The sequence below is a fragment of the Orcinus orca genome, chromosome 19, assembly GCF_937001465.1.
Source record: "Orcinus orca chromosome 19, mOrcOrc1.1, whole genome shotgun sequence".
Classification (NCBI taxonomy): Eukaryota; Metazoa; Chordata; class Mammalia; order Artiodactyla; family Delphinidae; genus Orcinus; species Orcinus orca.
The window spans coordinates 41,252,700-41,279,587 of record NC_064577.1 but is presented as its reverse complement, the minus strand read 5'-3'; the positions used below and the strand labels follow the sequence as shown (position 1 = coordinate 41,279,587).

The window sequence follows — 26,888 nt, the reverse complement described above, 5'->3', positions numbered from 1 at the left end:
GTGCCCAAAAGGGGGGGCTCACCCCCCGTCATCTCTTCACCCCTCCTAGCCTCCCAAGGTTCCAAGTTGTGTGTATTAAATTAAATCAACTCCAGCTCCTGGACGGCTCCTTTCTCCCCGCTCCCCCGCACCTTGCCTTCTCCACACACAAGGCAGCCTGGACGCTCGCGATCCAGCCGAGGAGGCATCAGGCTGCTAACGGAGCCCCGCCCCCCCACCCCTCCCCCAAACAGCCTCCACCAGATCTGTGCCTTAGTTTTATTTTCTTTGCTTTGGTCTATACAAAAAAACCAATAACCAAAAACATAAAGCGATAATAATAAAATTTTCTACTGGGACCTTCCCCAGCCCCCCACACCCGTGTGCAGGAGGTGGTGGGGGGAGTCTGAAACAGGAAGGGGAAGAGAAAGCCCCTCACCGCACACCAGAGGGGTCAGCCAAGAGCACTTTTCAGGGGGTCAGCTAGGGCAGTTGTGTGGGCGGGACAGGTGCAAGGGAGCTGCTAACCCTGGGAGGGGCCAAAGCCAACTGCGCATCCTGGGGAGGGAGCAGGCCATGTCCTGGCGCAGGGGAGGCACTCTCCGCATCTCCGCCCCATCCCCCTGGTCAGAGGATCCCTGAACTTTTCAAGATAAGCTTTGGATTCTGGGCCTTTGGGCCTTGAACCTGGGGCCTGGAGACCCCAGGGGCTCAGTACAGTTGGTGGAGTTCAGTGACCAAATCGGAGCCAGCTGGAGAAGGAACCATGGCCCTATGGAGACGGGAAGCCCAGGAGGAGGGGGGACAGAGTGGGGGCCTCAAGTCTAAAGCTTTAGTGCCAGGGCCTCGGGGGTGGGAGGGGGTGTCGGGCCCTGGACCCACAGCCCAGAACAGGAAAGCAAGAGCAGATCGCCATCCCGAGAAAGACCCTACAGAGGACCTCTGAAGGCGCAGGGTTCAGCAGGAAGTTGCAGCCCTCCTGCCCAGGCTCAGGCACTTGGCTATCTCGCCCCAACGCCCGCGAGGAGAGCCTCTCAGATGGGGAACCGCACCTGGAGGGAGGGGCAGACACAGAGGGGTCAGGCCAGCCCTGTGGCCCGTAGGAGTTCGTGCATAACCCGGCCACCATGGTAGAAGGGGCAGGACTCCTCGCCTCAAGCAAAGGTAACAGAATGAGGCAGGCGAGGCACACCTTCCCTGGGGGAGCTCAGCACCAAGAGACCCCACACTTGTTCCCCCCAGAAAGGAGCCAGGGTTTCAGGGGAAACCTGAGAGGGCCTCCATGAGAAGGAGGTTCTGAAGGGAAGGGAAAGCCCGAGCCTCAGCAGCCCATAGCGGGAAGGGAGAGCTGCAAAGCAGGGCGGGGAGGGGTCGCCATACTAGGGTCCAGGCAGCTAGGCCAGCATGTGGTCCGCAGTGGGGTAGGGGGGCCTGAGGCCGTCGCTGTAGGTGTCAATGGGATAGTCCCCATCCATGTCCATGTGCATCTCCAGGGGGTCCAGGGGCACGTCACTCGAGTACATGGGGCGGTAGGTGGCATCCATGTCTGGGGAGGAGAAGGGAGCTCCATCTAGGGTCTCAGGTTACCCTGCGGGGGGGTCTGGACAGCCCTCAGCCACACACTTTCTACCTCTGCCCGCCCCCAGTGGGTCCGCCCCCTTCCCCAGACTCTCACATCAGGAACCCGGACAGAAGTGCATGTGGACACGACAGTGGCTGTCACTGGTCCTTTGGCCCTGGGGTCACAAAGTTGCCCCCTTGCTCACACCCACACATGCACCCCCTCTGCCCTGGGCTCTGCACACACTTACCATCTGCGTAGGGTTCATTAACGGGGATCATGCTCTGGGCCTGAGGATGGAGACAAAGAGAAACATTGTGGGAGGGGAAGGGTGGAAAATGTAGGCTCCAGGCTGGGGGCAAAGACCCCTTGAAGGAACAGAGGATAAGATAGGGTTACACAGAGCTCTGATGAACTCCTCTCCTCAGGCACCTCCCCAGGGTGGAGGGTCCCCACCATTCATGCTAGGAGGCACCCTCAGAACTAGAGCGGGGAGGGGAGTGGAGGGGAGAGGACTAGAGAATGGGTGCCAGGAGCTGCCCCACCCAGGATCAGGGCAGCCTCCAGCCTATACGGCACCTTTGTGCAAGTTAGAGAAAAGCACCCCTGCCCCAACACTTCAGATTAGTTTGGACAAAATAAAATTGCCATTTTGTAGGTCAAAAACAGTAGATGGTTCAACCCACTACTTCCATCTGCTGGGGATTGTCATAAATGACCCAGTTATAAAATAAAAATCTATGAAGTTGACAGGATGGTAGAGGCCTCCCTAAGTGCAATCCTTGTGCAGTGCACAACTTGCACAACCAGACACGGCAGCCCAACCCGGGATACTCACAGCCTCCCAGGCTGCAGGGTCGTGCTTGAAGAGCGAGTTGGTGAGCTCCACAGACACACGCTTTCGGTAATCTGGGTTCTTGTCCTCGGAGATGCGGAACAAGACAGCAGCAGCGTAGGTGGCTGAGCAGAGAAAAGGACGGGCCAAGTCAGGTGCCTGCCTCCACCCAGGCCGGAGAAACAAGGCCCAGCTTCCCCCCTCGACCCCTCGCCCCCAGCCCAGCCCCTCACCGGTGCCCTCATTGTGGGAGTGCAGTAGCTCCATGAGTGGGGCTGAGGCCCCCTCAGCATCAATGACGTCGGCCGCCTCCTTGTCCTGGGCCAGCTCGCACAGCACCCCGGCGGCCACACGCTGGATGTTCTCCACTGAGGAGTACAGGAGCTGGGGAGAGGGGGCGTGGGGTGGGCGTGAGGCAGGCGGGCATGAGGCACCTCACCGCCCTGCCCATCTCTGTCTCCGTTTTTTGGATTTAACCCAAGCCCTTAGTAGAAAGCATGAAAAGTCTAAGAAAAGTAAAAAGAAATGGAAAAGCACACTGGACACAATCCCCCACCCAGACACAGCTTCTTCCATTGGATTTTTATCACAGTCATATACATATATTTGATTCCTGTTTTTTTTTATCAAACATTGTAGCATAAAGCATTTTCCCACATTATTCAATAACTTTTCTTTAAAAATCTATGAGTTCACGGGAATTCCCTGGCGGTCCAGTGGTTAGGACTCTGCACTTTCACTACCGAGGGCGTGAGTTCAATCCCTGGTCAGAGAACAAATCAGAAGCAGCACAGAGCAGCCAAAAAAAAAAAAAAAAATCTATGCGCACGTATTGATACTCAAGAGAGAAAGAGACAGAGACGTGGATGGACCTAGAGACTGTCATACGGAGTGAAGTAAGTCAGAAAGAGAAAAACAAATATCGTATATTAACTATTAATATTTGTGGAATCTCGACAAATGGTACAGATGAATCAGTTTGCAAGGCAGAAATAGAGACACAGATATAGAGAACAAAAGTAAGGACACCAAGGGGGGAAAGCAGGGGGAGTGGGGGTGGTGGTGGTGGGATGAACTGGGAGATTGGGATTGACATGTATACACTGATGTGTATAAAGTAGATAACTAACAAGAACCTGCTGTATAGGGGTTTCCCTGGCGGTGCCAGTAGTTAAGAATCCTCCTGTCAATGCAGGGGACACGGGTTCGAGTCCTGGGCCGGGAAGATCCTACATGCCGCGGAGCAACTAAGCCCGTGTGCCGAAACTACTGAGCCTGCGCTCTAGAGCCCACGAGCCACAACTACTGAAGCCCATGCACCTAGAGCCCGTGCTCCGCAACAAGAGAAGCCACTGCAATGAGAAGCAGGCGCACCGCAACGAAGAGCAGCCCCTGCTCGTCGCAACCAGAGAAAGCCTGCGCGCGGCAACAAAGACCCAACTCAGCCAAAAATAATACATAAATTAATTTTTAAAAAAGAACCTGCTGTATAAAAAATTAAATTAAATTTAAAAAAAAGAGAGAGAGAGAGAAAGAGAATGCTACAAAGCAAAACAACAACAAAAAGTAAAAAAACCTCATCGATCGCAAGTGGAGGTAGCTACCGGCACCAATTCCTTACTCTGAACATTAATAATTAAAGGAAAGAAATTTCAAAAACTAAAAGTTCTTCTTCGACACCATTGTCTATAACCACATGATACAATAGACCATTCCTTTTTTAACCATTCTCTTATCATTGGACAGTCGGTTAATTTTCAATTATTGGTAGTAACACTGCAATTGTCAGCTCTGTGCATACACCTATGCCATGTTTTCAATTACATTATGCTATTTCATAAAGACAGAGTCCCAGACCTGTACTACTTGGCTGTCTATACATATTTCAAAACTGCTTTCTGGAAAGGTTCTACCACCTTATCTTCCCACCAGCAGGGTCTAAGACTGCCCATTTGATCACATCTTCATCAGCACAAAGCACTCCATTTTTTTTTTTTTTTTTTTTTTTTTTTTTTTTTTGCGGTACGCGGGCCTCTCACTGCTGTGGCCTCTCCCGTTGCAGAGCACAGGCTCCAGACGCGCAGGCTCAGTGGCCATGGCTCACGGGCCCAGCCGCTCCGCGGCATGTGGGATCTTCCCGGACCGGGGCACAAACCCATGTCCCCTGCATCGGCAGGCGGACTCTCAACCACTGCGCCACCAGGGAAGCCCAAGCACTCTGTTTTTTCTTTGCCAATTTGATAGTGGAAAATGGGCTCTCACTGCAGGGTAATCTTCATTTCTTTAAACTCCTGGGGTTGAGCATTGCTTTTTGTTTTTTGCTTTTTTAAATATTTCTTTATTTATTTGGCTGTGCTGGGTCTTAGTTGCAGTACGCGGGGTCTTTAGTTGTGGCATGTGAACTCTTAGGTGTGGGACTGAATCCGGGTCCCCTGCATTTGGAGTGCGGAGTCTTAGCCATTGGACCACTAGGGAAGTCCCGAGCATTGTCTGTTTATGAGCCAGCTGGGAATTGCATGTGCCTCTTCTTATATAACTACTGGGGTCTAGTATTAACGAGCTCTTTTTATATGAAAGATACTAAACTCTTGCCTGTTGTAATGCTTGCAAATATGTTCTCAGTTTGCTGTTTACTTTTCAATGCTTTTAGGTTTTGTCGGACATTAAAACATAGTTTTTATTTTCATTTGCTGGCGTTTGCTAAGTGGTCACTCCTGGTACGGCCACTTCTCTCCAAACTCCTCCAAAGACCTCTTGATGCCTGGCCCAGACCCCCTCAAACCCATGGCTGGCAACCTTCCCCTTTCAGCAGTGGGCAGAAGCAGGGGTTGGGGGAACCTCTCCTGCCCACCTGCCCCAGACTCACCTGCACAAACAGGGGGATGGTGTTGAGTCGGAAGATCTCCATGCGGTTCATGGGATCCCGGGCGAGGATGTGCAGGGCTCCGGTGCAGCCTTCCACGATCTCCTCCATCCTCACGCCGTCCTGTACAAGAGAGAGCCGTTGGGGCATAGCAACAGGTAGCCCTTGGGAGTGGTCACACACCCCCAGGACGCTGGCAAACCTCACTGGTCCTTGGAGTTGGCATCAACTGCAACTCGCCTCCCTATTTACACACTCGCGTGCGCACACGTTCACACAGAGGACACTCTGACTCCCCGGGTGGAGGGTCACAGGCCCCTGCAGCTCACTTACCGTGTAGGGCTGCTGTGTGCCTGCAGCCATGTGGCGCTGGGCATCCTGGTGGGCCTTGACCAGCAGCTGGACGAGGCGGGGGATGACCGCTGCCTCCTGCAGTGGGGCATGGTTGGCTGGGCACAGGGCCAGATTCCTGATCAGGCCGATGGTTGCCTGGCAAGAAAAGGGACACTCATCAAGGGCATTTCCTGGGCATCACTTCTCCAGCATCATCTCCTCCTTCCCCTCTCATCTCTTCTATCCCCCAGGCCAGCCACAGACATGCTGGAAGATCTCCAGAGAATGAGATCACCCCCAGCCCATGCCCCTTATTCCATACAATCTGTGGGTCCTCATGTCTAACTCTTAGAGCCCCTGCTAAAATGATACCCCATTCCAGAATATTCCATCAGCCCCCAGGCCCTGACACTGCCCCCTGTCCCCTCTCTCTTACCTCCCACTCACAGACAACATAGTCTTGCTTTTCTGATAGTTCCCAAACCCTGATTATCAGGGAGAGGGGGTCCTCACTAGGGGTGACCCCGAAGCCTCCTGCTTTGGTGACGCTCACACTGTAATCAACCCCCAGCAGGCGGCTCTGGGAAGAGGTCTCTGCCCCAGGGTCCTCCAACTCCCAGGAGCCATTCTGGCCTCCCAGGGCTCCTTGGGGAGCAATTTATCATCTTATTTGATCCTCAAAACAAGAAACCAGGAGGGCAGGGATGAAAATCACGGGGGAGACGAGGACAGGGTGGATGACCTGCCAAGGTCACTTGTCAACTTAGCTGCTGGGTCAGGGTGCAAACCCTCCGCCCACCTCGAGCTTGTGCTGCAGACCAAGACCAAGGAGGGGAGGGACCGCGTGCTGCCCTTTCTTTAAAATACAATATATATAATCACTTAAGAGTCATTCTTACCTGGACTGTTCTATTGTTGAAAATGTAGGCAACAGGAGCCCCTGCCAGCTGGCTCCTGCGCCCTTTGACAAGACCCCAGTCTACAGCGGCTTCCCTCACTCTCTAGCACCAGGTGTCACACACACCGGTAGCTCTGCCCTGGCTCACCCTCACCTCCCCTGCCTGTGACAGGGAACTGATACACATCTCTCCTCTACCCAGGCAGCCCCCCGAGAAGAAGGCTCCACCCTGGCTCCCAGGAGCAGACACCCAGTGTCCCCAGAATCCTCTCTACCCTTTGTCTTTTTCGCGACGCTCCTGAGTTTGAGCAGGACACATAGCACAGTGCTAACATGCTTGCATCCAGATGTGGCCAAATGACCAAGTTGCAGAGTATGGGCTGAAGTGCTGTGTCCCGCTTTCTGGTCGCTGCTAGCCCTCCCTACTTCTCCAGAGCTAAAAGGCACCTATGGGGATGATATAGTCCAACTGTTCGTGTGAGGACAGCCCACCCTCATGACCAGACCCTCTGGCATAAGGAATGTGCTCCATGGATCACCAATATCACCTGGGGGCTTGTTAGAAATGCAGACTCTCAGGCCCACCCCAGGCCCACCGAATCAGAGCCTGCAGTTGAATGAGACTGCCCAGGGCGTTCCTGTGCATATTAAACTTTGAAGCTCTATTCTAGGAGATGGTTGAGCTACGAGATAGAAGGAGTCTGGGTCTCAGGAGCAGAGCCACTGTGGAGGTCTAAACCGGAACATGAGAGAGGAGTAAACTTTTGTCTTATCGGAGCCACTGTATTTCAGGCTTCTTTGTTACCGCAGCTTTGCCTGAACCCATACAGCGCCTAATCTGGTCTTCAGAGCTCCTCCCCTCGCTGGACCCCACCGTGCAGTGGGCGGTACCTTGACCAGCGGCCACTGGTTGGGCTGGTTGAGCAGCTTGACGATGGCCGGGATGCCGTAGTTGAGGCGCACGGAGTTCTGAGCCATCTCGGCCTCGGGGTGGCGGCTGGTGAGGTGGCGCAGGGCACAGATGGCGGGCTCTGTGATGTCATCCTTGTCACCGGCACACAGGATGGCGTGGATGAGCGCCTCCACGCCGCTGTTCTGCGTCACCAGCGTCTTGTTCTTGCTGTTGTTGCAGGTCAGGTTGGACAGAGTACCCGTGGCACAGGTGAGGACGTTGACGTCGTCCACGCTCAGCTGGTTCACCAGAATCTTCAGCACACTCTCCAGGCCCTCCTGGGGTCGGGGGAGGCAGAGTGAGGGAGATTCCCAAACGCAGGGTCTTCCCAAGTGTACCCGGGAGAACAGATGGCCTACGGAGGTCTCCAGCCCACTCAGCTCATACTCGATGGGCCCTGCCTGTGTGTGTTCATCCCCGTGATCCTGCCAAACCCCGTGAGAAGGTAGTCACGGGGCAGCTGAGGTCCAGAGAGGTTGAGGGCCTTGCCCATAGACCCACAGCTAGTGAGCCGGATCTGAACTCAGGCCTGTCTGTAAGCTCCACGCTCTTTCCTTCCACCCGCTCCTGTCCTCAGACCCAACAGAGCTCTACTCAGGCCGAGGGAGGCCCCTAGGCCAGAAAGAAATTGTTGAGGAGGTCCATGCTTCCATGGCCCAGCTGACCCACTTTTACACGCTTCTCCCCTCTCTGGGCCTTAGCTGCTGCCCATTCTGTGGTCCCCAGGCCAAATCTGCTTTCAGGAAACACCCCTAACCCAGGAGCCTCATTCTCCCAAGGGGAGCCATGTGGGCCGTGATGGAACAGGAAGAGCCCAGGATCTGGGGACAGACAGTCCTGAGTTCAAATCCCAGCTCTGCTGTCTGTGACCAAGGGCCGTTCCTTAACTCCCTGAGCCTCTGTTTCTTTTTTTTTTTTTTCTATTTTTCTGTGAAAACTTTCTTTTTCTTTAAATTTTTTATTTTATATTAGAGTATAGTTGATTTAGTGTTGTGTTAGTTTCAGGTGTACAGCAAAGTCAGTTATACATATACATATATCTATTCTTTTTCAGATTCTTTTCCAATTTAGGTTATTACAGAATACTGAGTAGAGTTCCCTGTGCTATACAGTAGGCCCTGTTGATTATCTATTTTAAATATAGCAGTGTGTACATGTTGATACCAAATTCCCAGTTTGTCCCTTCCCCCCGGTAACCATAAATTTGTTCTTTAAGTCTGTGAGTCTGTTTCTGTTTTATAAGTAAGTTCATTTGTATCATTTTTTTTTTAGCTTCCGCATATAAGCGACATCGTGTGATATTTGTCTTTCTCTGAATGACTTACTTCACTTGGTATGATAATCTCCAGGTCCATTTGTGTTGCTGCCAATGGCATTATTTCATTCTTTTTAATGGCTAAGTAATATTCCACTGTGTATCTGGACCACCTGAGCCTCTGTTTCTTCATCTAGGCCCCACACTCTACCTCCCAGTACTGAAAGGGGTAAAGGAGCCAATGTCCCCGGTGCCTAGTGGAGCCCAGCACGTGGCAGGTGCTCAACAAGCAGCCGATTGATGCAATTCTTAGCAGTGACAGTCAGGTTGGAAGGAGGGACCAGAAGACTTGTCCTGAAACTGCATTTTTCCTTAAGCTGTTTTTAGGCACCGGCGACCCCCAAGCCGTCTCCTGCACACTACTGCTCCCCCCCGCCCAGGGTCTAGGTCAGAACTGTTCCTCTGACACCACCTGAACCCCAGCCAAGAAACATCAGCCTCCTTCATCTAGTCCCCTTTCTGAATCCCTAACAGGGATTAGAGCCTTGAGCCTAAAGGGATGAGGGGTTACAGGGCACTTCCATCCCCAGCCACAGTGGAGCAAGAACAGAGGTCTCAGCCCTTCCCCAGCTCCTAAGGTCAGACTCCCAGACAGGAGGTTGGACATGGTAAGAGGGAAGGACGAGGTGGCTGAAGAGGCAGACCCAGGCTCCACGACCCCCCTCACCTGCTTGGTGGCCACGTCCGAGAGGTTGCGCAGGGTCCAGAGGCAGTTCTGCACGAGGCGGGGGCTGTTGCTTGTCAGGTGTTTGCCCAGGGCCTGCATCCCACCTGGGGTGGGAGACAGGGGCACATCAGCCACAGGGGAGCACCACTGACTGAGCCTGGTCACTGGTCAGAGCCCCTACCCCCGCCTGCCCGGCCACAGTACTCACCAGCCTCCACGATAGCGGGCTTATTGCTGGGACACACAGACAGCACCTTGAGCACACGGCTGGTGGTCCAGAGCAGCTTCTCGTAACTGTAGTTCCGCATGATGTGCACGAGAGCCTGGGGTCCTCCATTGGCCAGGATGATGAGCTGTGGAGGGAGGGGGGAAATGCGTGTGAGACAGATAGGGACTATGACAGGGAACAAAGAAGGAAGGGGGGGGTGACAGAGCTGTTACTACTGTGCTTCATCTAAAACCTGAACAGCTTTTGTGACTATTAAATAAGCCAAAACGTTACAAAAAAAGGTAATACACAATGCTGGAAAGGATGAGGTGAAACTACTAACGTACATTGCCACTGATGGCATTGCAAATAATGCAATCCTTTTGGAAAGTACCTGGAACTCTGAGTAAAAGCTTAGAGATATTAAAAATCCTCAGCCCCATTGATGAAAAACTTTTCCTACTCTCTGGGAAAGGCTGTGTACTTGAATATGTTCATTACAGCATCGTTCGTTCATCAAGGTGGAAAATCGGGAGCAACCTAGATGCCCTCCCTCAGAATAAAGTCTGGGGCCTCCACTTAAGTGAAATGCTATTTGCTGTTATAGAGGGTGGTTTTGAGGACAGTCTATCCAAAAAAAAAAATTTAATATCATGCAGAAAACAGATGCAAAGTTGTAAATTGCTGTAAGTACAACTGTGTACAAATATGCCCACAGGAAAGCACTGGAGAAGCACATGGTTGTATGAGGATAATGAATTTTTTCTTTCCCTTGTCCTCAAAATATCCAGTAATATGGTGAAACATGTACATCTGTATATACATATATATTTAACCTAAATAGGGTAAGAAGGCAGTGTCCTGAAGCTGCCGCTGGGCGGAGGGTGATGCCACGGGGGCTGCAGGTCTTGGTTGGGGGTGGGGTGCGGCCCACCTTGCTCTCCTGGTTGCCGTAGGCCAGGAGCTGCAGGCAGTCGGTGGTGATGGCCAGGAACTTGGGGTTGTTCTTGTTGAGCAGAGGCACCATCTTCTGCAGCCCGTCTGCCAGGCGCACCGCCATCTTGGCGCCCTCCTGGTACAGCAGCAGGTTGTGCAGCGTGGTGATGGCGTAGAAAAGGACCGACTCCACGGGGGAGCTGGGAGAGGGGCAGGGGGGTCACGTGAGTCAGGTCCCAGGTAAATGTGGGCCACCTCCCAGTACTGACACCCCAATGGTGTCCCTTGAGTCCAGCCCCACTTTTTTTTTTTGGGCCACACCGTGCGGCATGCAGGATCTTAGTTCCCTGACCAGGGATCAAACCCACACCCCATGCAGTGGAAGCGCAGAGTCTTAACCACTGGACCGCCAGGGGAGTCCCACAGCCCCATTTTTTTTTTTTTTTTTTTTTGCGGTACGCGGGCCTCTCACTGTTGTGGCCTCTCCCGTTGCGGAGCACAGGCTCCGGACACGCAGGTTCAGCGGCCATGGCTCACGGGCCCAGCCGCTCCGCGGCATGTGGGATCTTCCCGGACCGGGGCACAAACCCATGTGCCCTGCATTGGCAGGCGGACTCCCAACCACTGCGCCACCAGGGAAGACCCCCCCAGCCCCATTTTTATGCACAAAAAACACAGCACCTCTCCTCTCTCCACTGGGACCAGGACTCCTCCTGCTTTATGCTCCCGGCTGGGTGCTAACGCACGGTTGGTCCCCTCGACACCTGTCCCTACTGAGTAACTGCCATGTGGAAGGCCTCGTACTAGAGAGGCCCTGCAAGGGACTCAGGGGAGTAAGATCAGTATCTCCACCCTTAGGTAACTCGCAGCCTAATATGATGTAAGGAAAAAGGCCAATCAACACTGCAAGGCTGGGAAAGGTAAAGGTGGCAAAGGACTTCGCACATGCTGTTCCCTCTGCCTGTAATACTCTTCCCTTCATCTACACCAGCCAAACTCCACTCATCCGTCAACCCCCTACCATTAGAGTGAACAGCTTCTTGGAGCTCCGCTGACCAATCTTGGACACACCTTTGCTCTCATCTATACTGTATCCTGATAACTAACCTGCGAGCTACATGCCTGTCTCCCCTGCTAGGCTGTGAGCAGCTGAGCACCAAGACTGGGTGTGGTTCTGCACCTGGCACATAGTAGGTGCTCAGTAAAGGTATGGAAGCCCAGGGACGTGGGCAGGTTGGGGAGTCCAAGGGAGGGGAAGCCCCAGGCTCCCGCAGTGGGTAGGGGTCGGTACCTGAGCATGCGGACCAGGGCAGGGATGCCACCCGACTTGAAGATGGCAAGCAGCCCCTCGCGGTGGTGGGAGAGGTTGTGAAGGATGCTGGTGGTACAGCGGGCTGTGTCCAGGTCGCTGGTGTTCTGCATGGCGCGCACGACGGCTGCTACCAGCTGGGGCGAGCCCATCAGCGCCCGCCGAGATGCCTCCTTCTTCGACAGCTGGTTCACGATCATGGCCGCCTTGGTCACCACCACCTGGGGGGAGGGGGAGGATAGGAGGATCTGAGCAGATGGGCCAGGCTGGTTGCCACTGTGAGAAGGAAGGGCCAGGAGACCCCTCCACAAAGCTCAGACAGACCCGGGTCAGACTCTTCCCACTGATGGGGCTTTGGGTCAATGACCTCCCTCCACCCCAGGTAGGGCCCTCTCCTGCAGACACCTGACCTCTCCCTTCCCTGCCCCGCCTCCACCCCAGCCAGACCCCTCACAGACCGGGTCCTCATCGTTGAGCAGCTTGGTGAGCTCAGGAAGGGCCCGGGTGGCCAGCTCAGCGTCGTCCTGGTAGTTGATGAGATGCACGATGGCAGACTTCAGGAGCTGGGATGGCTCGGCCAGCCGCTGCAGGTTGGTGGTCTGTCCCTCCACCTGGGTGGCCAGCAGGCAGCTGTCCTCTCTTGTCACACCAGGACATATGGCCTCCCGCACCCGCTGGGCTCTGCCTGTCGTGGACATCTGGTAATCCAGGTCACCTGGGGGCCAACAGGCAGGGACTGAGCTGCAGGATGCGGGCAGGGGGACACTGGGGAGCAGGCATCCCATCTGGGTCCTCTGGACCGCCTCCCAGACCACCTATCATAGTTCTACCTTTAACCAGTGACCTTGAGGAGGGCATCATCGCCTCAGTTACATCATCTGTAAAATGGGGCACCACCTGTCCTGTCCGTCGCAGGGAATTCTTACAAGAATTAAATGAGATAATAGTTGTGAATTGGGACCTCCCTGGTGGTCCAGTGGTAAAGAATCCTCCTTACAATGCAGGGGATGCGGGTTTGATCCCTGGTCAGGGAACTAAGATCTCACATGCCGCGGGGCAACGAAGCTCACGTGCCACAACTAGAGCCCACGTGCCACAAACCACAGAGCCCTCGCGCTCTGGAACCCACGTGCCACTACAATGCCCACACGTCCTGGAGCCTGCGCACCACAACTAGAAAACAGAAAATCCACATGCCACAACTAGAGAGAAGGCTGTACACCACAATGGAGAGTCCACACGCCGCAGCTAAGACCCGACGCAGCTAAAAACAAATAAAATAAATAATAAATAAATCTTTAAAAAAAAAGTTGTGAATTGCTCTTAAAAGAAAGGATGACGAGGTGCTTCCCTGGTGGCACAGTGGTTGAGAGTCTGCCTGCCGATACAGGGGACACGGGTTCGTGCCCCGGTCCGGGAGGATCCCACATGCCACGGAGCGGCTGGGCCTGTGGGCCACAACTACTGACCCTGCGTGTCTGGAGCTTGTGCTCCGCAACAGTGAGAGGTCCGTGAACCGTGATGAAGAGTGGCCCCCGCTCGCTGCAACTAGAGGAAGTCCTCGCACAGAAACGAAGACCCAACACAGCCAAAAATAAATTAATTAATTAATTAAAAAAAAGAAAGGATGCATGTGCCTGGCACATATTGCTAAAAAAAAGTTCAGAGATTATTATTATTAAAAGGAATAGCTAACATCTTTTGAGTACAGGCACACCTTGGAGATACTGCGGTTTCATTTCCAGACCACTGCAGTGAAGTGAATATTGCAATAAAGTGAGTCATGAATTTTTTGGTTTCCCAGTGCATATAAAAGTTATGTTTACACTGTATGTAGTGTATTAAGTGTGCAATAGCATTATGTCTAAAAAATGTGCATATCTCAATTTTAAAATACTGCCCAAAAATGCTAACCGTCATCTGAGTCTTCAGCAAGTCATAGTAGTAATATCAAAGATCACTGATCATACATCACTATGACAAATAAAATAGTCATGAAAATGTTTGAAATATTGCAAGAATTACTAAAATGTGACACAGAGACATGAAGTGAGCAAACGCTGTTGCAGAAATGACACCGACTGACTTGCTCCATGCAGAGTTACCACAAAACTTCAATTTGTAAAAAACGCAGTATCTGCGAAGTGTAATAAAGTGAAGTGCAATAAAACGAGGTGTGCCTGTACTTATTATGTGCTTAGCAGTGAATTAAGTGCTTTCCTTATACTTTTCTCATTTAATCTTACAACAATCCTAGAACGTAAGGACCATTATTATCTCCACTTTATAGATGGGAAAACTGAGACACAGAGAGGTTATAAGAACCCAAGCTGGGATCTGAACTCAGACAGCCTGACTCCAGAATCCAACCCCGACTCTATGCCCCTCCCTTAACCACCAGGTAGAGGTAGGATGAGACAACCTCGGTCTATTTTCAACCCTGAAATTTCACGGTTCTAATTATACCCTCATCCTCCCCAAAGGAGACAACTCTCCCATTATACAGGCAGGCAAATAGAGGCCCAGAGGGCCACCCAGTAGAATACAGCAGATCAGAGGGAAAGTCCAGACTGTGGGTTTCAGCAAGCAAGAGGGGGGCTCTCAGCTCAGAGTCCAGGCTCCACCCCCTGGCGGGTCTGGGAGTCCCACAAACAGGTGCCCCGGCTTCCCAGGCAGCGCTGCCCTGGCAGGCAGCCCTGCCCTGGCAAGTGTCCCAAAGCCCCGAAGAGAGGGAGGCAGAGGTTCCACCCTCCAACCAGTCGGGAAGGAGAGACCATCCACGTGACTTTCCCATCCGGATGCTGTACTTGAGCTACCAACACAATGCCTGGCCCTGCCAGGCTGAGAGGCCTCTGCCTGCCGTGTGGGAGGAGCTCCCCAGGGTGCAGAGGCTGAGCTCTGCCGTGGCCCAGGCTGCCAAAGCCTACCCAGCACCCTCCCCAGCTCCCATAGCTCTCCGGGCTGCAACACTCAGGGCCCTAGAGGTATCTGTGGACTACAGACAGGACTGGATACTCCTCTCCCCCAGAGAGGCAGGGCACCCTGGGCTGGTGGGGAAGGCTCTGCCTTCCCGGCATATTTGAGGCTCCTGGAGCAAGAGGACTGTGTCTTCCCCACAGTCCCTGAATTCCCTGAAGGCAGCAGTGATGCCTCCTCATCACACTGTAAGTTCACGGAAGGCAAAGACTGTGCCTCTTCCTTCAGACTGGTGGGCAGGGTCTACGCTTCCGCTCCGTACCAGAGGTTCATGGAAGAGGAATCTGCCTCCCTCCCAGATGGGGGCGCTCTGAAGTCGCTGTGCCTCCTCCCTCAGACTGGTAAGTCTAACAACAGGAGCTGTGGGGCTTCCCTGGTGGCGCAGTGGTTGAGAATCCACCAGCCAGTGCAGGGAACATGGGTTCAAGCCTTAGTCTGGGAAGATCCCACATGCGTCGGAGCAACTAAGCCCACGTGCCACAACTACTGAAGCCTGCATGCCTAGAGCCCATGCTCCGCAACAAGAGAAACCACCGCAATGAGAAGCCCGTGCACCGCAACTAGAGAAAGCCCGTGCGCAGCAACGAAGACCCAATGCAGCCAAAAATAAATAGATAAATAAATTTATATATTAAAAAAAACAAACAAACAACCGTAGCTGTGCCTCCCTCCTCAGACCGGGAGCCCCCTAAAGTCTGCCTCCTCTGACCCTGACCTCCCTCCAGTGCCCAGCCTGGTTTTCGGCTGGAATAGTCCCATGGAAGAGTCCCCAGGGATCCTGACCTTGGCTCTGGGGCACCGCCTGGGTGTAGGTGGTGGTCTTCTTCAGCATGTACTGGCGCTCACAGGCCTCGTCATCCTCCGTGACGCCTTTGCTGCTGACCGAGGGCACGCAGGTATTGACCCCCGAGTGGATGCCCGAGTCGTAGGTGTACGTCTGTTGCCACTCCGTCACCTTGATGGGTTGTTCGATCAGGTTCATCACGTCCATGGTGGCTGCTGGGGACACAAAGGAGGGGCAGGAAATCAGCTGGCCGCAGTGAGGCATCCCATCAACAGGCCCAGTCCCCACCTTCAGCCTCTCCCCAGGCCCTGCCCATCACCCCTAACCCGCACCACAGCTGCAAGGCCGTCAGCAGGCTGTGGAGGAGGGTGGGAGACAGGAGAGACCAAGCCCAGGGGGGAACTGCCAGGATGGGACACCTGTCTGTGAGTCCTGGGCTTGCATCTCTGACCTCCAGCCCAGGGTGGGGCGAACCCAATAGCGGGAGGGGTATAAAGGGCCAGATGCCCCAACCCAGCCCTCAGCTCACTCACCTTGCTGTCCCAGCCCCAAACCCCCAGAACAGGAGAAGGCATTCAGGACCTTCAACAGCTTCTAGGGTCCCGCAGACCCACCCCCATCCACTGGGGCCCCCTGGGAAGCACTGTAGAGGTGAGGCAGCTACACCCCAGGCACTGGGCAGGAAACCGGGTGGGGCAGGGAAGCAGCCAGACAGGTTTGTCTGGGAAGCCTCAGAGACTCCAAGATCTCACTTTCCTGCAGATGGGGCAGGATCACGAGTGACCCCAGAGGCTCAGGCCCTAAGGACCCCATCTCTCCAGCACTCCAGCTTCTAGAAGCCTTTCCCGGAATTCTGAATCCCACCAACCAGTTCAAATCTCAGCCACATACTTCAGAGGCTCTGCTGAACCTCAGTCCTCATTTGTAAAATGGGGTAGCACCACCTCCCTCGTAGGCTGTTGTGAGGACCAGATTCGTAAAGGACCCAGCCTGGTGCCTGGCACACAGTAGGTGTTCAATGTTGGTGACCATGGCCAGATATCAGTATTGCTTCTCCCTCAGGGTGGGGCAGACTACTATTCAGAGACTTGGGGCCACTTGAGGCTCATGAATAGCTGGGCCTGACTCTACCAGGGAGGTGGTGACTCCCACTTGGTCTGTCCAGCTCCCGTCTCGGTGCTGACCTCCAGAGTCCAGCAGCTGGGAGGACGGGCAAGGGAGGCTGTGCCCCAGTGAGGGCCTTCCTGGTGTCCTTCAAGAAGGCTTCCCTGGTGGCGCAGTGGTTAAGAATCCGCCTGCCCATGCAGGGGCCACGGGTTCGAGCCCTGGTCCAGGAAGATCCCACATGCCGCGGAGCAACAAGGGCCATGCGCCACAACTACTGAGCCTGCGCTCTAGAGCCCCCAAGCCACAGCTACTGCGCCCGCGTGCCGCAACTACTGAAGCCCACGCACCTAGGGCCTGTGCTCCGCAACAAGAGAAGCCACTGCAATGAGAAGCCCGCGCACCACAACAAAGAGTAGCCCCCCCTCACCGTAACTAGAGAAAGCCTGAGCACAGCAACGAAGACCCAACATAGCCAAAAATTTTAAAAACAAATAAATAAATTTTAAAAGGTCACCATCCTCACAAGTGGGTTTCGAAGCACATGCTCTGCTCCCGCGTTTACAGATGGGGAAACTGAGGCTCCACCCAGTAAGGAGGCATAGCAGAGAAATGACAGAGCCAGGCCCAGGCCCAGGTGTGAGTGACACCCGAGTCTGTGGCCTGTGCACACCCAGTGTGGCCTCAGATGGCAAGTAGACCCCAGGCTGGTCCACCCATGAGGCTGGGCATCAGTACCCAGCACCTCAAACCCACTGTCCCACTGTGTTGGGAGACCAGTTAAGGACGAGGCTGGAGTGGCTGGTGAGCCTGGTCCCACCCCAGGAACAAAGATCACCAAGGATATGTCTTCTGGGACGGCCCCAGTGCTACCCTCCGGGAGGATGACAAAGATCCTTCATGTCACCCTGCCTTTTATGGCGACCCCAGCTCCTCGTCTGCCTGTGAGCACACCTGGAACCGGCAGAGGCAGGAGCCAGACCAGCTCCCCGCAGACTCCTTCCTCTCCTCCCATCACCCCGAGTGACTCAGTTTCAGGCTGATAAACAGAAGCGGGCTCGGTGCCTCCAGACGTGCCCAGCTGCTTTCCAGGCACCGGCCAAGTGTGGCTATTTCAGGGGAAGCCCTTCCCCCTCACCCCCACCCTAACCACACACTGCCCGGCACTCCTGCCTTCCCTGGACACAGAGAATACAGGAGAGTTTGGGAGGAGAAAGCCTGTCGCAGAAGCCCCAGGGAGAAAATTCAGGCAGGAGGCCTTGGACATCCAAGCACTGGAGAAGGAAGATGAAACTGCATCAGTAAATACAGTTGCATTAACCCTGTAAAGGCCACTTTGCCGAGCAGAGGGCTGAGCCGACATCTGGACGCCGAGCCTCAGTCAGATTCGCTTAGGACAAACTGGACATCTCCAGCCCTATCAGTAAAAACACGCAACCCGAGCCAGAAGAAGCTGCTCCCCGGTAGAGACCACCGCCTACCCTGATGCTTCTGAGCCAAGTAAGAGGGATACAGGCCTTGGCCGGAACCTCAGGGACAATCCCCTCACCAGCCCCATATGCAAAGGGACCACCGAGGTCAAGGCTGGCCATAGGAGGGGCATTTCCTCAGCAGGCCCCTCACCAACCCCCGCCAGCCCAGGCCTGGAGCCAAAAGAAGTTGAGGGCTGGACAGCTGCCCAGGGCGAGACAGAGCCCTCAGAGGTCAAAGGATCCATGGCGGAGGGGAGGCGGGGCGGGGGAAAGCCTTAACTAGCAAATGAATCTCATGCTTCCCTAGAAGCAACCCTGGCCGGCATTTTATTATTCCCAGTTTCTAGGTGAGGAAACAAGCTCCAGGCTGAAAAACAGTGGCGCTCTGCTCAAATCCAGATCTACCTCACTGCCAACCAGTCTCCAGCCCACCAAGGAGAGAATGCCAGACACCCTGCTGCAGAAGACAGTGAGGGGCAGGGGGCAGGAGGGGCACAGGTGGAGCCGAGCACCTGCTGCTTGGCAATCAGGAGTCCCAGGTTCTAGTCCCACCTCTGCTGCAAACTTGCTGTGTGTCCTTGGGCAACAGCTTTCCCTCTCTGTGCTTCATCTTCAGAAAGGGTAGCCCAGGTGATCTCAGAGGAAAGTTGATATCTAAGATTCTAGGAATAAAGAGTCAGAATTCCCATGACAGACCAGAAAAGGCTGAGGGTGGGCAGGGTCAGAGGTGGAAAGCAGTCCAGAAAGGACATGCACCAGAACTCTTCTTGAAGAAAGGATGCTGGTGGGAAGCCACTCCCGCCACAGGAAAGATAGAAGTCAGACCTCAGGCAGGGCTGTCAAGCAGCCCCACCTTTCTCCCCACCTACTCCCCAGGAGAACCAGGGGAATTCTTTTTTTCTTTTTTAATATATTTATTTATTTATTTATTTATTTTTGGCTGTGTTGGGTCTTCATTGACGCACACGGGCTTTCTCTAGTTGCGGCCAGCGGGGGCTACTCTTTGTTGCAGAGCACGGGCTCTAGGCACACAGGCTTCAGTAGTTGTGGCACATGGGCTTAGTTGCTCTGTGGCGTGTGGGATCTTCCCGGACCAGGGCTCGAACCTGTGTCCCCTGCACTAGCAGGCGGATTCTTAACCACTGCGCCACCAGCGAAGCCCCAGGGGAATTCTTTCACAAGAAACAAAAGTGCTGTTTTTGCAGCTCCCAGGGTGGAGGAGGCCGCACCCGGTTTGGTCTTGTCCCTCTCCGCCCTGGACCTGAAGTGACACCCGCCACAATGCCCCTGGACAGAGCCAGGGTGGAAGGAGGCGAGACAGACGCGGGCCCTGCCCCTGCACCCTGGCGGGAGCCGGGCAGAGCCAGACACAGGGCGGGGCCCTGAGTTGAATGGGCGCACTTTGTTTAGCAAGCAGTCTCTATTGCAGGAGGAAGAAGCCAGCTCAGAGATCACTGGGTGGGGTGGGGACCTCGCAAGGGATAGGAAGAGAGAAGACAGGGGCCCTGAAGAGGATGTGCGAAGGACCCTTCCCCCACTGGTCCACACTGGCCAGGAGCCTGCAAGCAAGGGGACTGCTTTGGGGCCTACCCGGCCTGTCGCTCCTGCTTCCTCCTCCGCGTGGCCGACCCAGGGGGCTGGCAGCGGGCACCCTAAATCGAAGACTGTCCTGGCAGAGTGTGGCCCAGCTCTGACATTAAAAAGAACTCCCAGGAATTCCCAGGCAGTCCAGTGGTTAGGACTCCGTGCTTCCACTGCAGGGGGCACGGGTTCGATCCCTGGTCGGGGAACGAAGATCCTGCATGCCATGCGTCACGGCCAAAAAAAAAATTAAAAATAAATAAAAAGAACGCCCACCAGAGCTGCATCAGGCTTCTTCGCCCTGCCAGTACCTGCCGCAGTGACGGGCTGGGCCAGGCTGCTGGACGCCAAGTGTCAATAAGACACGGGGAGACCAGGACAGGAAATGGGCTGCCTGAGAGGTGAGCTGGGACCCGGCTCAGAAACATTGCATTAGAGCAGTCAGGGCCCCCCAGAAGTTCCTTGGGCCAGAGGCCAGCACCCTGTGCAGACACGGATCACGGGCTCAGAAAATGACAGACGAAGGGGGCCATGGGCAGGGCGGGAGGGCATGGGGGTCAGGGGAAGGCTCCATCCAGCCCCCCCCCCCCCCCCCCCCCCGCGCTCACTGGCCGCGTGCCCTTGGGCAAATCACGCAACTTCCTGAAGCCTCATTCCGCCTCTGTAAAGTAGAGACAATGAAGACACTCCCTTCTTCAGACGGCTGTGTGTTGTGTGGATGGTACACAGCCATGACTGTGCAAGGCCTCTGTTGGTAGGAAAGGCCCAGGCAAGCGTCCTTCTACTAGGGAAGCACAGACATGGCAGAGGAGGAAGCCAGCAGAGATGGGCCTGGCAAGGTAGCCGGTAGCCAGCCTGCTTTGTGGGACCCAGTACTCAGGGCAAGACCCAGGCTTCTTTTCCCTGACCCCTCAGATGAAGGCTAGAAGGGGAGCTGCCTCCCGGCCCTGGGCCAGAGCCCCTGGGGTCGGGGGAGGTGTGGCCAGGGAGGATGAGTTATGTCCAGGTCCTGGGAGGGGAGGCCGGGTGGAGACATGGCGCTGCCCCTCTCCCCCGTCACACGTGCCGCCTTCTGCAGCTGGGGGCCTGCAGGCCAGTCAGGCCTGGACATTCCCCACATAGCAGCCCCAGGGGAGAGGCTGGGCTCCACAGTGTCGCCAGCCACCACCCTTCCCCACTCTGTCTCTGGCTCCAGAAGAGATCTGGCGAGCGGTCCCAAGCACAGACGGAAACAGACTCTACAAAAGTACAGAGACAGACAGGACTGCATCCCTTGAGAGCCCTGTCTCCCCCATCAGGCTGGGGCTTCCCATCTAGGCCTCTCCCCTCAGACGGGTGGCTCCAGGAGAAATGTCCACCACCCGCACACTAGATGTTCCCTGGCAGAGACTGTGGTCTCCGCCATCAGACTGGTCATTCCAAACGGGCAGGGACTGAAGCGGGTACCATGTGTGGCCAGGGTCCTGGGGACGGGAGAAGATACAGAAGCCCATCCTGAGCTTCCGGAGGAAACCCCTCACTTCTAGGCTGGAGGACAGCCTGAGCTGTGGCCCAGCACTGGCTGCGGGTAGAGGTTCAGGTCAGGCCGACCCAGCTGCTGTTTATTTTCTTCCTTCTGGGCTCCTGCCCAAAGCAAACAAACCAGGGTGGGAAAATGAAGGGGACTTGGAGGAGAGGGAAATGCCTAGCCAGGTGGCTGGACCCTGGGAACCTCCGGGCTCCCCTGGAGAGGGCTCCAGCTGGAGCGCCATTCCCTGCTGGGGACCCTGGGTGGGCTAAAATCCCAAACCGGCAGATGACCCTAAACCGGGACTCCTGGGAATGGAAAAACACTTTACCAGCCTCAGGAAACAACAGCTAAGGACTCACTTGGGTCGGTGACGTATCTCAATACCCAAGTGCCTGGTGTCGCCACCTGACCACCCCCACCCAGGGGGGCTTGGGGAGCCCGTCCCCAGCTCATGTCCACTCCTCAGGGTGTGATTCCCCGGGGTTTCATTCTGCAAGGATCGCTGCCTGGCCCTCTCCTGGAAAAGCAGGGAAGACCCAACTCTTACTTCCCTGTTCAGCATTTGCTGGAGAAAACTAGGGTTCGGATAAAGATTTGGTTAAAATTTGTTATTGTCTACAGAGCATAAGACCATCCAAGAGCGAGGCTGAGATAATAGGAGGATGCTAAGAAAAGAGAAGGGAAGGAAATGTTCATGGTTAGATGCCTCAACAGGATTACGGGTGACTTTTTTTCTTCTCTTGGAAACTTTCCTAAACTTTCCAACTGTTTTATAAAATGATCAGATATTACTTTTTCAATCAAGTGGGAGTGGGAGTTGTGTAGTGAGTGCAACCTCCGCTCACCCCAAAATAAGCAGTGTATTGATTGCCCAGCCCCGTCCCAATTCTCCCCTGTCCCTGCCACTCACCAGAGACAAGAATCCTCTGTCCCCACAGGGAGGAAAGACAGTCGACCTGTAACCCACACTCCGCAGGTCTTAGAAAGCTGAGCTTCCTGCCCTGAGGGCCCCCAAAGCCTGAGGGGCCAGGAGGCTGAGCAAAGGGGGAGTGGTCGGTGAGCTTTCTCTTCAGCCTAGCCAAGGAAGCTGCTGGAAATCAGGACAGTCCACGCCCCCCAGACCTCCCCCAGATTCAACCACGTCCCAGGAGGCAGGCCTCAAGGTGTCGCTTGCAGAGACACAAACCCTGATGACCTGCCCCAGTCACACTGCTGCTTCTCTTCATAGGGGTCACTGGGCCAGCGGCTCATGGCCACCTGCCTCTCACATGGCCAGGTCTCTCCTCCCAAAAGACACAAGACTAAGAGTTTCCCCAGGGACACCAACAGACCTCAGACTCACCCCAAAGGGTAGTGATTCCTACCTGCCCTCTCTCCTGGGGCAGCCTGGCTCTCCCCCAGCTCACACGGATGGGACCCTGCTTCATCCTCTTCCGAGAAGAGTCAACCCTGAGCCTCCACCAGGATCTCCCTCTTACTCATCAGCTCAAGATCTCATCTCTAACAGGCAGGAAGTCCTTCCTCCTGTCTAGCCTCCATTCCTTTCACAAGAGTCCCAATCGCTCTTGTGTCCTCAGGGCTGTTGGAAAACTGCAAGCCTGTCACCCTTTTCACAGCAATCAGCCAGGACTGAGTTCATTCTCTTTCTTTCTTTGTCACATCAAGTCCCCTCAGCCTTCTCTTCTCCAGGATCAGTAACTCCCCATGCCTAGGGTCCCCTCCTGACCTCAAGGGATCTGGAAGCCCCGTGTCGATAGGCTCAGTACCCAGGCTGTACTGACACAGATAGAGGCCCCATTTCCCAGGCCCGTTCCGGTGTCAGGTGCCCAGTAGGCAGACGTGCCAGCAGGTCTGAGGACAGTGACACCAGCCCCTCCCTCCAGGACCCAGGCCCTGCTGACCCCACCCCAATCACCAGAAGGGCCTCCTCAGCAGCAGAAAACCTACTCCCAGCCCCCAGGGCTCCCAGCTCCAGAGGACAGCCAGCTCCCCGCCCAAGACCAGCCTGGCAGTGCTGACTGGTAGAGTCCAGCAGGACACTGGTCCGGTCCTAAATCTGACTCTCGTTTCTCTCCACTCCCCAGGGGACAGGCCCCCCTTTATCCTGGCCCAGCTCCAGCCCCCAGCAAAGCATACAACTCCCACTTCCTATACAGGGAGAAGTCCAGAACAGTCCATGGCTCGGCCCAGCTCAAGCCAGGAGGCGGCAGCAGCTTTGACCCCTGCCCTCCTCTCCCTGCCGAAACCTCCTCCACATATCCGCCACAGCCCCTGGCCTTGGGGAGACAGCCCCCTCCACCAGGAACCAAAAACCAACCCACGGGAGGGTCAGGGGTTTCAGAGGGCAGGAGGCTGGGACGTGAGTCACCCCTACCTGGCAAACCTGCCCCCGCCTTCACCAACCACACACACCACCCTGGAGCCTTTGGAATTCTCTTCTCCCCAAACTCCTAAGCAGAGACTCTCAAAAAAGGGATGGCAGAAAAATTCTTCCCAGAGCCATGGTGGGGTGATACAGCAAGATGGGCCCTGGGCTTGGCACCAAAGGACCCAAATGCCAGCCTTGGCCCTGCTTGGGTCTCACTGTGCAACCTTGGGCAAGTTACTTAACTCCCCTTCCTCACCTGTAGAATGGGGTAATGATACTTGCCTAGAGGGATGGTCATAAAGATTAAGTGAGAACAGTTAATGACAGTGCTTGGAATCTATAAGTAGCCCCTTACCTTTTAAGTGACCATTTATCAAGTACTTATTCGGTAGTTGGTACTATTATTTCCATTTTGCCCAGGAGGTCACTGAAGCTCAGAGAGGTGAAGTGACTTGACCAAGGCCACGCAGGTAACGAGCGACAGAGCTGGGAATCAAACCTAGCTCAGTCCAAGCCTAAATCCCTATGCTCAGAACTGCCCCACTATAACATCTGTCCAAATAATAGCCCTTCTGTAGAGAAGTCAACTGCCCCATCTCATTCTAAGGTGGCTCTTTTCCACAAGCCCTCCCAGGCCAGGGAGAGACCCCCGTCACCTGTACCTGCCCAGTCAGTACCCCTTCCTTCCCATGCAATGCACTCTCAAAGCCTCATCTCTGGCAGCCCAAACAGAGATTCCAGAGGAAATGGGGTTGTAACTGGGGTGGGGTGGGACCGGGTGGAGGCATGGAGAGGGCTCATGTCACCCAAGCTGAGGCTTGATCTAGCAAGAAATGACCACTTGGATCCTACCTTTTTTTCCCCTCTCCCTCCAGTCCAGTAAGTAGCCAGTTTGCACCTCCTAACAATACTTCTTCAGTATTATCTTTTCATCGAAGCCAGGAAACAGATTAGCTAACCTAATCATTTAACCAGTGTAATTAACAATGCCTTCCCCTCCTCCACTTTGGCACAAAGAGGGAAAACAGGTTATTTTGCCCAAACTCCTTGCCCTTGTGACACCCACTGGAGCAGAAGAGGTATGGGACTCCCCCTGACCCAGGTTCCCCCTGACCCAGGGCACTCCATGGGGTGGGTCTGACCTCCGCCCTCACTCTCCCATCTACCCCCCACGGTGGAGTTGTAGGGTGGTAAGGGTCTTCCCAAGTGAGTCAGGGCAAGCAACCCTGATCCCCCCAGTCTTCCCTTCATCTCAGGAATGGAGAACCTGGCTGTTACATCCCCCCTTTCTGTTCCCCAAGGAGGCCAGGGAAGGGGCTCTCAGGAAATTGCTGGGGGGGAGTAGGGAGGGCAGCAGCTAACGCAGCTCTGCCTGAAACCTTCCCCACTGAAGCCTTCCTCCAGTCCCACCTTCCCCATCGAAGTCTCTCCGGAAAGGGGGTGGGTGGGAAAAGGACTTCAAAAGCCTCCAGAAGGAATGCACCTTCAAAACCCAGAAATCAAATGGAAATCCAGCCCCATTGCTCCGCGCTCTTCGGACTCAATCCCCAGCCAGCTAAATAACGTGGGGGATGGGATAGAGGGGAAAAAAGCACCAGAACAATCGCTCCCCCCACCCTCAGTCAGTTTGGCCCGGCCCGGCCCCACCCCCATTCCTGGGGAGGGGGGCAGAGCTCGGGAGAGCCTGTAGGGCAGACCTCCTGCGAGGGGGTGTGGTGGTCCCCGGAGACAGGAAGACAAGGAAGAAGCTGCTTCCCCTTTGGCCCGGCCCCCCCTCAGGCCCCAAGGGGCCCAGCAAACAGGATGGAGGTGGGGGCTGGGAGGACGGGGTCACAGCGCAGGCACTGCCCAGGTTCAGCCTGGCCGGCTGGGGGAGGGGGCTTTGCTCCGAGAAGGACCCCTAAAGCCTGCGGGAAGCCCCGGGCAAGGAGGCAGGAAAACCCCCAGAGAAAGCCGCCGTGAATACTCCTTCCTGGAAAGTTTGTTCGGCGTGATTTTTCCGCCAAGAAGAGGATAGAAAGGAAGGGTAGTCCTGTTCCCATATCAACACTCTGGAAGCCGCAGCTACTGGAAACTGGGCCGGTGAATTCTCCACCCGTGCACGACCCCTCCGCCCAGACCCCTATCTGGAGCCTCGGGTGCCAGACACCGGCTGGGCGCGGAGCCGGGCCCAGCACCAATCCCCCTGCCATCCCATCCCGCCTCCGCTGGCGGAGCCAGAGCCCGGCACCCACCCGAACAGAGCGGAGAGAGGCGCCGCAGGTACAGTCCCGACCAGGCTCGCAGAGCTGGAGGGCAGGGCCTCCGGACTCCGTGTGCTCACCTGCTCGGCAGGTGGGGCCCGCGTCTCTAGGAAAATGTGCGCTCAGCCCTCACAGTTGGGCAAGCCGGGCGTAGACAATAGGGCCCCACCCAGGCCTGGGGGAGTAGAGAGGGAGGGAAAGCGAGGATAACGCGTGGGGTGGGGTGACGGTGGCCCCAAAGAGACCAGCGGCAGCAAGTTTCGCAAACAGTAAATTCCTGATTACAGAGTGAGCGCTGGGACGCAGGCCGAGCAGGTTAAAGTCTCCCCCGCAAGAAGCAGGGCCAGAGTCAGGGACGCGGCGCCCAGCGAGCTCCGCGGGTCCCGGGGGAGGCGCGACCCGGAGGCACCTGCCCTGATCCCTCCCCACCTTTCTCAGACACCGGCTCTCGGAGCCCCCAGTCGCGCTCCGCGCGAACCTCGCGCCCACTTAGTCACCGCGCCCAGGACCCCAGCGCGCCCCCTGCCGCCCGTGCAGGGTGGCTCTCCCTGGCTCCCGCCCTCACCTGCCCGGGGACGGCGGGGATCGGCCTCTCGTCCGCTCGCCCCGCTTCCCTCGCCTCAGCGATACCTGCCCCGATCGTCCGCACCTGCGTTTGGAGCCTGGCCGGGCTGGGTAGGGGTCGGGCCGGGATGGGAGCCGGCGCGGGCTGCGAACTGAGCTTAGCGCACTCGGGCGGTGGCTGCTCCGGACTCTGGCCAAGGCAGCAACTCAGTAACCGAACAAAAGGCGAAAGGACCTGACAGCCAAGCCACGCCTCTCGCCCCCTCGAAGCTCCGCCCCTGAGGGAGACGCCCACCCGCTGATGTGGGCTTACTGGCTGCCTGGCCTGACTGTCCTATGGAGAGGCGGAGCCTCGCGCCCAGTCCCCTTTCACCGCCGCCTCTGTTTATCCGCTGGCCATTGGCCCCAGGGACTGCCACTCGGCCCTAGA

General features: G+C 55.6%; 1 protein-coding gene across 9 annotated transcripts; it reads right to left on the bottom strand.

Annotated features, from left to right (window-relative positions):
* Positions 1-244: 244 nt before the first annotated feature.
* On the bottom strand, positions 245-26,683 carry JUP (junction plakoglobin). Of its 9 annotated transcripts, none has more exons than XM_033410812.2 (15): positions 26,544-26,683; positions 15,616-15,831; positions 12,315-12,571; positions 11,839-12,077; positions 10,546-10,747; positions 9,612-9,756; positions 9,404-9,507; positions 7,361-7,699; positions 5,572-5,727; positions 5,242-5,361; positions 2,609-2,759; positions 2,379-2,500; positions 1,791-1,830; positions 1,360-1,525; positions 245-1,031 (listed from the first exon to the last, which is right to left on the bottom strand). In XM_033410812.2, exons 2-14 carry the CDS (start codon positions 15,821-15,823, stop codon positions 1,374-1,376), a joined length of 2,235 nt encoding a protein of 744 aa, XP_033266703.1. In that variant the 5' UTR covers positions 15,824-15,831; positions 26,544-26,683; the 3' UTR covers positions 245-1,031; positions 1,360-1,373. The 9 variants fall into 9 exon arrangements, with proteins under 9 accessions (XP_033266703.1, XP_033266706.1, XP_033266708.1 ...); XM_033410815.2 differs by having other exon boundaries at positions 15,616-15,828; positions 26,544-26,682; XM_033410817.2 differs by having other exon boundaries at positions 26,525-26,668.
* Between the last annotated feature and the right edge of the window lie 205 nt (positions 26,684-26,888).